General features: G+C 38.5%; 1 protein-coding gene across 5 annotated transcripts in view; it reads right to left on the bottom strand.

The window, feature by feature from the left end:
* Nucleotides 1–13,369, bottom strand: part of NNT (nicotinamide nucleotide transhydrogenase) — a 93,659-nt gene that overhangs the window by 41,591 nt on the left and 38,699 nt on the right. For all 5 annotated transcript variants that reach the window (XM_067730639.1, XM_067730637.1, XM_067730638.1 and 2 more), the window contains 5 exons: nt 6,235–6,368; nt 5,550–5,741; nt 4,843–4,996; nt 1,314–1,475; nt 389–499 (listed from right to left, as the gene is read on the bottom strand). In XM_067730639.1, coding sequence (XP_067586740.1) covers nt 389–499; nt 1,314–1,475; nt 4,843–4,996; nt 5,550–5,741; nt 6,235–6,368 — 753 coding nt within the window. The remainder of the gene's footprint in view (nt 1–388; nt 500–1,313; nt 1,476–4,842; nt 4,997–5,549; nt 5,742–6,234; nt 6,369–13,369) is intronic.

Here is a 13,369-nt window from a genome sequence, read left to right as displayed (position 1 = left end):
AGTTTTCAGGAACATAGGCCAGGATAAGGCAAAAGGCTAAAGTTTTATCGAAAATTATACCCATTTAAAGATGTTATGGTGATAGCTCTAAGTCAGCTTAATTCAAAACTATGCATTAAATAACTTTCCAGTTAACCTGTAGGCATTGTAGTTAACCTCTGGGGCATTCAGGGGGAGGGGTGTTCTCTTATCAAATAGTTTCTAAAACTTACCAATGGGCAAAATAACTAATTTTCCTTCACACAGAGCATTTATCATCTGAGTGAAACATTTTTTAAAGGCATGATTAAATTCTTAAAAATCAGAATGTTTGTTTTATATTGATTTATATTTGCTTCTCGTGTCTCCACTAAAAATCGCACTCTGGGTTCTTTCACTGTCCTCATACCTGCAATGTTGACTGAGGATATGAATGTAGCAAGAGCAGCAAGGCCCTGAGAAGTTGTGGAAGGATACAAATGTCCTCCCATCAGCACCAACCCACCAACTGCGGTCAACCCTGGGAAGAAAGCATGGATATATTAAACAGTAGCTAATAGTCGTGCTGCCAAATCAAATGTTATCGCTGAAAGACCTCACAAGCACACGCATCATAAAGGAGAAAGTTCTCACACACATTCTCACTGAAGTACTCTTGTGGGCAAAGAGTTACCAAAACATTTTCTCCTTTTGCATAAGAATTTTAACCTTTACTTTCTAGCTCTGTTCCCCTGATAAAGATATAAATCAATAATGTTACTAGACAACATTGTTCATGGTGCAAAGGGACCTCTGGTGGTTACACAACTGGAAAATACTATGCATGAACAATAAATATATGATGGTGAAAGCCCATAGCTTTGGGCTTTCCTGAGCATAGTACTTCTTGGAATTGGACCTGTTCCCGGTGGAGATCCTGAAAGCCATGCCTGTGCAAGAGATGCCCACTGGGGCCATGGTTTCCAAGCCACAGCAGCTCCCACATCTGTCCACGTAGCTGTGTGGACCCTGCATGGACCATGCTGCCGCTGTGAAACACTGTTTCCAAATTTTATCAGAGGAATCCCTTCTTTAAAGGAAATCATAACTGAAAGAAGGAACAGTAGCTCTGCACTGCTTGCAACAGGAGCAGCCCAAAGGTATGACACACTCCATCGGCCTCTCACTTCCAACCCCACCTCTGCACCCTCCGGGAGCCCGAGTCACCACAACCACCAAGATGCCAAGCCCTACAATTTGGAAAACACAGACTTTATAAACCTCATGGAAAGCACTCCTAGAGTTGAATAAGCCCTTGAAAACCTAAATTGAGGGAAAACAAGAGGCGAACAAACCTGAGATTGCATTAGTCACAGACATCAGTGGTGAGTGGAGAGCGGGGGTCACTCCCCAGACAGTGTGGTAGCCCACAATGCCAGCCAAGCCAAAAGTGGTCACCATCTGGGAAAAGGCTAAATTGGGAGCCGCAATGCCCAAACCCAGTATCCCAGTGAGACCTAGAGAAAGAGAGGAAAGCGTGTGAGTTCACATCCAATTATCTCGGGAGGATTAAAAGCACACACACACCCACACACAAACAAACATGTGGGACAGTCAATGCTTTAAAATTCCACACCCTTGCCAATAATGAGATTTTTTGAGATGTTCCATGACTGGGAAGAAGGGTGGTGAAAGGGAGTTAAAGGTATTGCGAACAAAATTCAACTTCCTGACCACCACTCCCCAAAATAAAATAAATTTTAAACATCTAGTAAAATTTGAGTCACCTTAATAACAATTTGCACATTTTCCTCTGTATAACTTGTCCTCTTCCCCATTTTAACTTTCACTGACAGTGCCACATGTGTTTATACAAGTGTTTTTATTCCAGAATTATAGGCCTATAAAGGATCTACCAAAGCATTTTCTACTTGGGCAACACACAACCTTTATAAGACAGACTTCTGTGAGGCCAAGTTCATGTCACTCTCAGATTTGGCTGAGGAAGAAGGATTTTAAGAGAGTAGGAAGGATTTCATTCACTCCAGCACCTCCCCAAAACATATGGCTTCCACCCACCCGGGACAGAAGTTTTGCAATTGCTCCTGAATCTGGACTGGACTGCTGGCCAGGGTAGTCAGCTCCAGCCCCAACACTAAGTCAGCAAACAGGATTTTACAAAGAAAAGGAAAAAAAAAAAAATACGAATTAAATTAAGAATGTGCAGAATACAAACAGTCAGCTCTCAACATACATCTTTAATTATCGCCTTTCCTAATAGCAAACATGTGGATGGCTGTTCTGCAACAGAGGAAAGGGTTACCTAGTGGTCAGTGAAAACCAAATGATAATGGGTGACCAGAAAGCTGGAATTTAACTTTTTTGAATAAGGTACTTTTATCCCTTGATATAAACTATTTCTTTATAAGTGGCATAGCTGGAACATTAGCAGTTGACATTCATTTTACTTTACATCAGTCAATAAGACTGTAGTTTTAAATTTTTTTTTAAGTTTTTTCACTGCCCCACACAGCATGTGAGATCTTAGTTCCCCAACCAGGGACTGAACCAGTGCCCCCCGGAGTGGAAGCACGCAGTCTTAACCACTGGACCACCAGGGAAGTCTCTGTAGTTTTAATTTTTATTTTCCTACCCACATACAAGATTTCCAGTGTTCCAATGGATGGCCTGTTAACCATCTGGAGGGAGAGTTAGACAGAATATTGTTTTGTGTTTCAGTTAAACATCAGAGAAGGGCTGTATAGGGTTATATTTAAGGACATGTTTTCTTAAGCCAGACTGCCTGGTTCAAATCCTGGCTCTACTGCTTGTCAGCTGTGTGATCTCAGGCAAGTTACTTAACCTCTCTGTGCTCCAGTACCCTCATCTGTAAAATTATTAACCCTCTCTGTCGTCATCTGGAAAAAGAAAATAATAATATGCCCACTTTACTGAGTACTTATAAGGAATAAACGAGCTAAGGCACGTGAAGTGTTTTAGCACAATGCCTAGCACTCATTAAATGCCCACATTAGTTCAGAAGCACTAAATTACCATAACCTGCGGTCAATTGTGTTGGGCATCTAAGATAGAAATCCCACATCTGAAGGTTTTCTTTTCTTTTGTTTTTTAATAAACTTATTTATTTTATTTATTTATTTTTGGCTGCGTTGTGTCTTCGTTGCTGCGTGAGGGCTTTCTCTAGTTGCGGTGAACAGGGCCTACTCTTTGTTGCGGTGCGTGGGCTTCTCATTGCAGTGGCTTCTCTTGTTGCGGAGCACAGGCTCTAGGCACGTGGGCTTCAGTAGTTGTGCTACATGGGCTCAGTAGTTGTGGCTTGTAGGCTCTAGAGAGCTGGCTCAGTAGTTGTAGTGCATGGGTTTAGCTGCTCCGCAGCATGTGGGATCTTCCGGGACACGGATCGAACCTGTGTCCCCTGCAGTGGCAGGTGGATTCTTAACCACCGCACCACCAGGGAAGCCCCAGGTTTTCTTATTAACTATTTAATAAACTAAAGTCTTTTCTATAATACATTCAGTAATGTCAAATGTGCTACATTTAGTTTGTATAACAGAGGAAAAAGAAAAGAAAAACAGAGAAAAAAAGAAAAGGGAAAAAAAGCAAATCACATTCTTTGAAGAATGCTAGTCAAATAGATTCCTAACAAATACACAAGAAAAACGCTTGGTTTTATTATAAAGGAGGAAGTTTTAGGGTACAGAAAATAAATATAAGGCCATCCTTTTATTCACTGGAATATGCCAATGTCATATCTATTAAAATGCAATAAACCTTGACTCAATAAACATAAGAGAAACCTAGAAAAATAAATCATCACTCATGCCTCACTACATTTCCTTATGAATTGTAAAGAGAAATGGAAATTTACAACCCTGCTGACAATACTCTCCATGCACAAAACAGTAAAATGGTTTCTTTTTTTTTAACAAGTAAGAGCAAATAGGGACACTGCTCCATCTATTCACAATGTTCGCAACTAAAGGCTTTTTCAGTCATTTTGCTGAGACTTGCTCTTTATTCAAGGAGAGTTACATATTTAGCTTTAAAACATCTGGACTCACATGGGAATTTGGAGAATGCTGAGGCTACAAGAATTCTGTGTGCTTTGTACTGGTCCTTATTCTTTATAGTTTGCTTTTGTTTTGTTTTTATTTTGGCTCTAAGCAAATCTAAACATTTTTACTTCATTCTATGAGACAGAAACCAATTTAAAATCAAATATCCATATTTCAGACTCTAACAGTTCATAGCCAGAATGAATATTTATCATTATTTTACAATAATTCTTTACTGCCTTCATGAAGGTGAATTAGAAAACAAAGAATCTATGTTAAATTGTAAAGAAAGAGATAAAAATTTTTTAATTGAATTTTTTTTTTACTAGGTGAATAACTTACTGTTTATTCTTCAGAGCAAATATTTGGTTCCCCAGTCTTACCCAGAGGTGCAGATAATCACAAGTGATGTTTTATAAACCACAAAAAATAAACCAATAACCACATTTACATGCACTTAACACCAACACAATCTGTCATACATCAATACTCATTATATTTGATATATATAAAAATATTAACGATATTTTAAATGTTTTCTATAAAAGTATTAACAGCCTATGTATTATTTCACACATTCAATCCAGCATTTATCCCAGTGCCTGCATCTCTGAGGGTACACAATGCAGTCTCCACGTCCACAGAGGTGGGACAGATGACATGTATGTGAAAATTGCTTCTAACAGGCCCAAGTCCTGATGGAATCCAACAAAGGACAACAGCATTTCATTTACTAATTTTGACAATTAATACATAACTCACAAAATTCAAAGAATCTGGACTAAATCTTCATAGATGGGACCCTCACCTGCTGTATATGCAGAAGCTGATGTCATCGTCTTCCTGAAGGGCGTGACAGTAGCTGCTTTTTCAGCCTCCAGCTCAGCCACTGTCCTCTGTTTTACTGGGGCACCTTGAGGAATATTTTTCGGTGTGGGAGCAGGGAAGATCACTTCGCCATCCTAACAGAAATCAGAAAAATAGTACTTTTTAAAGTCAATCCAGCATTCAGTCAATCCAGTGTTGGGGAAAAACTCTTCTTTGAAAAGTAATTTTAAATAAATATAGAAATTCACGTAATTTATAATATCACTTTATATAAATATATATCACACATGTATATAAATAATGTCTGTGTCATGCATACACACATAGATGTACAATTAGTACGTGCACAGAACATATAAGGAAGAATACAGAACAAACGTAAAAGCAGATAGGCGGGGGAGGGGGAATATTTAATTTTTACTTTATTCAATTCTGGGTTTTTTGTGTTTTTTTGTTTCTGTGTATCAAAAGCAATGCATATTTTAGGTGAGTCACACATGTATATAAATCTTGCAATATTTTTCTTTAAACTGTTCTACATTTTTAAACAATTTTTATTGGCATAAACCCAACACATCGATACTTTATTAGAATATATCCCAATTCCAAAATAGGATCGTTCTGTAAACAAAAATCCTAAAACAAATATATAATGAAAACACAGGAGAAACAGATCTCTTCACTTACCTTCATCACTACAGTTCCTCTAATGACGTGACCCATTGTACCAAAGTCAAAGTCATCTTTCACTTCAAAATAAAAATTGTCTTTGTCAGAGCTGATGGCCTTCAGGAGTTTGGTGATGTTGTTGGAATACAGGGTGCTGGCCTGAGTGGCCATTCGGCTGGGAAGGTCTGTGTAGCCTATGTGAGTAATCCCCTAAACAGACAAAAATACAGTCAGAAAGGTCTGTTACTAAATGCCCATATTCTTTCTAGGACAGTTCTCAGTCAAGGCTAAGTTCTGAAATTACAAATCTTTATAAATATACACACACACTCACAAATACATATTTCAAAAGGAGCTTTAGGGCTTCCCTGGTGGCGCAGTGGCTGAGAGTCTGCCTGCCGATGCAGGGGACACGGGTTCGTGCCCCGGTCCGGGAAGATCCCACATGCCGCGGAGCGGCTGGGCCCGTGAGCCATGGCCACTGAGCCTGCGCGTCCGGAGCCTGTGCTCCGCAACGGGAGAGGCCACAACAGTGAGAGGCCCGCGCACCACAAAAAAAAAAGGAGCTTTAAATGTGACTGTTTTTAAGTTTAGAAAATTTCAGGCCTCAGTTTCTCTAAATATTTAAAGCAATAAACACCCTCTCACAAATCAATAAAGATATAGGAACAGGTTCATAGATAGAGGAAGCTTTGTGCTGTACCTTATGAACATAAAGTTCTCCTGGCTTGGTGGTTTCAAAGTTTCCGCCAGCCTCAGCAGCTAAATCCACAACAACTGAACCTTCCTTCATGGACTCGATCATTTCTTTACTAAACAAAACGGGAGCTTTTTTACCTAATAAAACCAAAGAAAAGAGTACAAATTACATGGTAATTTCTTAAAACTTTATATTCTAATTATTACAGTAGTCTCTGGGTACCCAGGAATTTAACATCTGAATATATAACTCTTTCAAAGAGACCCCCTAAAGTTCATAACACAGGTGAGACTGGTCAGTCTCCTGAGGAAGAAATAGGATGAGTGTGAGCTGCAAAGCCAGTGGGTGGGAGGGAGCCGCTTAGCCAGAGAGCAAGCCTTGTCATTTGCAAAGCATGGAAATTTCAGCTAGCACTGCTCTTCCCAACTGGTTTACAGCCTGTACCACTCATGAAGAGATCAACATTTTGCCTGTTTCTTTAAAAATGCATAATAAATAAGCTAGTAAGGAAACTATGTGCACCCAAATTGGACGATTCATAAAGATCACAAATGTCAAGGGAACATTCAACAGTAATCTATGAATGACAAAATAGAGTATTTCCAATCATCTTAACCAATGGCACCAGATTTTCCCACATGCTATATTAATCTACCTTAATTTAACACAGGATAACTTCGAGGAGAGACAGGGAAGTACCATGAAATGGAAACAGTAGGATACCACAACTCCAAACAATCTTAGGAACCACTCATACATTTTTATTCCCACTCAACAACTATGTATTCTGCACCTCTGGTGAGTCGAGCTCCATGCCTGGTGCTGGGAGTGTACTGGTAGATAAACAGAAAAGATCCCTGTTCTCATGGAGCCTGCCCCTCATGAGATATTTCACATCTTATAATAAATCGTTTACTCATTCTTTCATAGAGGATAAAGCACCAAACATAAGGATTTTTCAAGCTAACATAAATTAATATGTTCAACAGGGGTCCACACTGTGGGTATAATACCTCGTTCAAGTTTCATAAAACAGTGTAAATATCTAAGCCAAAAGAGAAAGGAAATAAACTTGCGAGACTGGCCACAGGAAAGCAGAGAATTAATAGCTTAATGATCTTTTTTTTCCTTCTTTCGAAAGTTTTCAACTCTGTGTCTACAGAATTTTAGTAAAAGCACTGTCAGTTTTATAAATGGAAATCAACTCAAAGTAAAATTTGCATGATAATAATCTGCTTTTCAATCTACTTGACTGGAATATATGCGATTCAAAAAAGAAAAATAACCTTTTTTTTGTAGTACGTGTGAAAGACAAAGTTGTAAAGATACGTGTGGGTGTACCTCCTTTCTCAATGCGAACCTTATACTTCCAAGATCAAGCCCAACTCCTAAGCCTCCTATTACCCAAGGCCTTTCTCCCCGGGCTGAAGCACTCCTCTTAGCATTTCTCCTCACTACTGCCCCACTGGACCTTCTGCTCCAGCCACAATGGTTTGTTAGAGAAGCTCTGGTTCTCTCTTCTGAGTCTCCATGAAAAAGAGCAAGAATGAGGAGATCTTTTCCCAAAGACAACACACCCTTTGGTCCTGGTAGTTTCGCCTTCTCAAAATTCTCTGGAATTACGTATTCCTTTCCTCTACCCTCCCCCACTGTAGTCCACTAAAGGTATCTTGAATACTTAAACATTACTCGAGCATGAGAATTTGGGGATGCAAACAACAGCATCTGAGGACTCGTCCCAAACTAAAGGTCATGCTGACCAGCACTGCAGTGATGTAAAGCTCTGGATGACGTGGCTGCATCTACATAAAGTGGCGACTTTAAACGGCTAACCTGTACTTTGCAGGTATTTACTGTCGTCACCACCCACCCCCAGCCCTTGTCCAGAGCCCCTTCGTTATTAACCAGACTCTCGTTTGCCACAGCCTTTCCTCCCACCTTACTTGGACCCTCCAGTCTTAGGTCGACGTGCCTTAAGCTACTCTTCTGGCTACAACCAAGTTGGATCCAGGCGCAACCCCTTTGAATTCTAACCACACCAACTTTACGACCATCGACCTCACAAATTGGATTTGGCATCTAACTAATTTCTCCCGCCCTAGACATTCTGGATTCCTTCTTCCTTCTGAGATATCTATAGCTACAGATCAGACCCTGCATCTGTAATGCTGCCCACTTTATAAGACGTCAAGTAGCCAAAACCATTTAGGCTCCCTAGAAAACATCTGATGCATCACCTATTTCTCTTCTTTGATTTTACTTATTCAACCTTCACAAAACAATTTTGCAGTGGCTGACACAACACACACACACACACACACACACGTGTGTCATAACAGAGGTAACAGGTGTTCCGTCCATATCATCACTCGGAAATTCAACCGCTTTTGAAAGGATAGCATTTTCTTTCACGTAACAGTATTTTACTTAGTACATAGACAAATAACTGGAAGGTAAGTTAAAAGAATAGACTTAAATTACAGATGAATGTTTAAAAGACATGGAATTATTACAAGTAAAAGCACACAACAGAACAGTATGTATAGGATGTTCCCATTCAGTAAAAAAAAAATTACATATACATATGTATGAATGTTTCAAGAATGTGTGTGTGTGTGTGTGTGTATAGATACATACACACACACACACAAAATATTACATATACTATATAGTTCCTAGCAAATTCTATAGAGTATAATGTTTAACAATATCAGGACGTCTTTGAGTAGTAAGACTAAGAATAATTTATTTCCTTCTTTGTGCTTTTTCTTATCTCCCAAGTGTTCTAGAAGAGCTTGTTTTCATGTTATACTTTCAAAAATTCAATAAGGGCTACAGGGAATACAATGATGAATATAACAGTGCAGCTGCCTTTAAGAACTCACATGTGGATTAACTTTTTGAAAATTCTGAAAAGTGCAGAAATGCAAATTAAAAACAGAAGAAGGGAAGAAAGGGAGCCAAAAGAGGAGCAGAGTAGCACAAAAAAGTTCCAAATGAGCAAATCCTCAAAAGATTAGGTCAAGGGAGGGAAAGACTGAGAAGGAAATTTCAAAGTACTATCCTACCCTGACGGCCTACTATGATAAAAATGTAATGTAAGGTAAGTGCGGCATCACAAAATGGAAGGAACAAAAGGAATAAGATGATTAGCTAGGTTTTGGGGGAAAAAACTCCCCAAACCTAATATCTTACTTCAAACTGAACTCTGAACTCTATAGGTCAGAATTAATTATAAAAGAAGGGCTTTCGTGGTGGCGCAGTGGTTGAGAGTCCGCCTGCCGATGCAGGGGACACGGGTTCGTGCCCCGGTCCGGGAGGATCCCACATGCCGCGGAGCAGCTGGGCCCGTGAGCCATGGCCGCTGAGCCTGCGCGTCCGGAGCCTGTGCTCCGCAACGGGAGAGGCCACAGCGGTGAGAGGCCCGCGTACCGCAAAAAAAAAGAAAAGAAAAGAAAAAAAGTAAAAGAAAAAAATCAACCCATAAAGAAAAGAAAAAAAGGAAACACTTGGTGAATATCTCTCCTGTCTTTGGATTGAAAAGTACTTCCTAAATTTACAGCAATGGGAAAAATTACAAAGGAAAATGTCAAAAGGCTTAAATATGAAAAAGGTATGTATTACTATCCTCAAAAAAAATAAACATGACAAAAAATTAATACAATAAAAATCTCACAGAAATTTAAATAAAACCAAAACACTAAGATCCTAATTGATAAATAAACAGCAAATACAAATGGCCAATTCAAAGAGAATGGTAACAACCAAATGAAGAAAGTTCACCCTCAGTAAGACTAAAAGAAATGTGAGTACAAAGAGTGAGATACATTTTTGCCCTCAAACTGAAAGAGTCAACAAAATGCAAATACTTCTGAAATGAAACAATTAGCTGGAAAATCTACTAATGAGATTATGAACTGTATAATCTTTCAACAAAGCATAGTAGATCAAGGGTGTATCAACAGGCCAAAAATATTGATATTCATTCATCCAGTAATTCTACTTCTAAGGTTTGATTAATCCTGGGGAAATCAATGAAAGTACAGATACAAGAATAAGCAGAAAAAAAATGTTAGAACATTATTTTTAATTGACAAAAACTGGAAATAAATGAAAAGGCTAACTTTGCGAGAACAGTTACATTAAATACAGCACATTCAAACAAGAAAATTCCACAAACCATTAAAATATATTTGCAAAGAGTTCTTATTGACTTATTATGTTAAGGGATAAAACTTATGATATAATAATATTAAGTGGAGAAAGTAAGAAAGATATTTTATCTTCATCTAACATGATAAAAATGCATGGAAAAAAGGCTGAAAGAAAATGGTAAAATGTTAAGAGTATTTTTCAGTGAGTAGAAGGATCACAAATGATCTTTATTTTCTACTTTGTACTTTCTGCATTTCCAACAAGTCATACTATTTTTATAAACAGATAAAGCATAAAGTTTTAAAGTTTCCCCGTTTAAGCTGAGGACAGAGATTAAAGAGTTGCACTAGAAGAATTAAAATAACTTAGAAATGCCCTAAACCAGTCTGTTAACTTACCAATTGAAAACACTGCACTCAAAATCCTCTGCCCTCCCTGCTACAGCAAAGGAAGCTATACAGTTAGGACAGCCTTTCAAACACTTATACAGGCAGACAGAAACATAACTAAGGATGGATAATAGACAGGAAGATGTGCACAGATTTTTTTATAATATGTAACATAGAAAAGAATATATCCAATGTTTAATTAGAGATGTCCCATATAGAGATGTCCCATAATTACCCCAGTGACAGCCCTGTGCAGATCCTAGACACAAGGATAAAAGATCCAATGAGCATATCAGGTGTTTCAAGACAGGACTGTAGAAGGCAGAAGAGTTAATAAAAGAAGGCAGATAAGAGGTATTTTTTTAGAGGCACAATTGGGCTTTCCCCTTTTGACTGCTCATTTCTGTTAATTTTATCATTTATCTGCAAAAGATGAGATACACAAAAAGACCAAGACTGTTACATCTCTTCAAACCACCCTCCCCCAAAAATCACTGATTGAAAAAATTAACAAGGAGAAAAAAAATTTTTTAATATTTTTCCTGGCACAATACAAACTGTGGGTGAAAGATGTTCAACTTCATGAAATATTTCTTGGTTCCTTATGGTTCATGGACATTAAATTCCCGGTAAGATTACTCAGTTCCCTCCCAGTTGGGAGTTTATTTCCATACTTTTGCCAAGACAATGGTAGGACAACATGCACTCACAGTCATCATTCAAGGATTCATCCATTCATTGACTCAAGCAATAACTTAGTGCCTACCACGTGCAGGCTAGATGGGGAAGGAAAGCTTTACTTACAGCTCTAAGGTCTAATAGTTTAGGATTGAAAGAGGTTGCATTCAAAGATTAGTTGCATTCAAAGATTTATTAGGAGAATAGCTAAGATACTTATAGCACTCATCTAAAAGTTTTAATTATAGTTTCCCAATTGGATGGCCATTATTTAGGGTGGGTAGAGGTGTCACAGATTAGTGTAAGGCATCCTTGAATCTCTGTGTGCACCCAGAACTGCCAATAGACAGAAAAAAACGCCTCACACATGTGCACTGTTTCTAGACGTATGTATGTATGGCTGTGATTCACACAAAGTTATTCTGAAATGTGACTGAATTCATAGGATCTTTTCATACTCATGGGTTTTCTCATTAAACAAATACTAAGATGCAGTTTTTAAAGTAGTAAATTCAAAGATTTCTAGAAAAAAATTACTTCTTTCTAAAAATAGCTTTAACAACTTTTCACTATGCAGCAAAAGAATATACCACTGGCCTCTCTACAACAGTAAATTAAAAAAAGAGAGATTTGGCTTAAACTGAATCTCAACAGCTAAAGATTTACTGGAAAGTTTTGCAATATATTATACCTCTCTGAATAAATCAGGCCTAACGTGATCATCTGAAATCAATAAATTCTCAGATTCTATCTTACTGGAAAAAGAATCATGCCCTCACAAACAACTTTAATCACAAAAAAAAAAAGAAAGAAGGAAAAATTAATAGGAAACCACTAAAAATATTAAGAACAACAAGACACCAAGATGAAAAAGGCTTACCACAAAATTTTATAATAATTCCCAAGAGCATTTAGCATTATTTACCGGAATTATTCAATGGCATTTAATCAGATGGGGAAATTCCTAACTTCCTGGCCTGTAAGCCGTCAAATTAAGCAGGCTCAAGAAAAACTTTCTGGGCTTCCCTGGTGGTGCAGTTGCTAAGAATCTGCTTGCCAATTCAGGGAACACGGGTTCGAGCCCCGGTCCGGGAAGATCCCACGTGCCGCGGAGCAACCAAGCCTATGCGCTACAACTACTGAGCCTGTGCTCTAGAGCCCGCGAGCCACAACTACTGAAGCTTGTACACTTAGAGCCCGTGCTCCACAGCAAGAGAAGCCACCGCAATGAGAAGCCTGCGCACTGCAACGCAGAGCAGCCCCCGCTCGCCGCAACTAGAGAAAGCCCGCAAGCAGCAACGAAGACCCAACGCAGCCAAAAATAAATAAATGAATTTATAAAAACAAAGAAAAAGAAAAACTTTCTGCTTTAACAAGAACATGGTATATTTAACAGTATAGTAATAAAGAGATTAATAATATAAATTATAGAGTATATGTCTCCAAATGAAAATAGATTTCTCATGAACAAGTACTATAAATAAAGGATAATTTTTAATGTAACACAATACTATATATTGACTACATGCAAAACAGAGCATGTAAAAATGTTCTGAACTTTAGTATTTATACAGTAAGAAATGTCATTCTAAGCATATAATTTTATACTGAGCGCTAGTGTTTATCCAGCATCCTCTTGTCACTACTTTGATTTCCATTTTCTCCACACAGTCCATGAGCTTCAGGAGAAATGACCTGAAACTACTCCAGAGGCAGGCCTCGCTGGCTTAAGGGTAATCTCAGCACCTACTGAAGACCAGTTCAGAAATCCAGGTGTAAGCTGAGGGGCATCTCATTGCCCTGCCTACATGGATTGGTTCAGAAGTGGGGATGTAACCCAGTCAAGGCCAATAAGAATGAGGGAAAGTGTGCTAAGGGATTGTGAAAAAGTAGTTCCCTTGCTCTTCAAGAGGGAG

Source organism: Pseudorca crassidens, chromosome 3 (genome assembly GCF_039906515.1).
Source record: "Pseudorca crassidens isolate mPseCra1 chromosome 3, mPseCra1.hap1, whole genome shotgun sequence".
NCBI lineage: Eukaryota > Metazoa > Chordata > Mammalia > Artiodactyla > Delphinidae > Pseudorca > Pseudorca crassidens.
The sequence above is the reverse complement of the archived record's forward strand: the minus strand, read 5'-3'. Positions and strand labels throughout refer to the sequence as shown.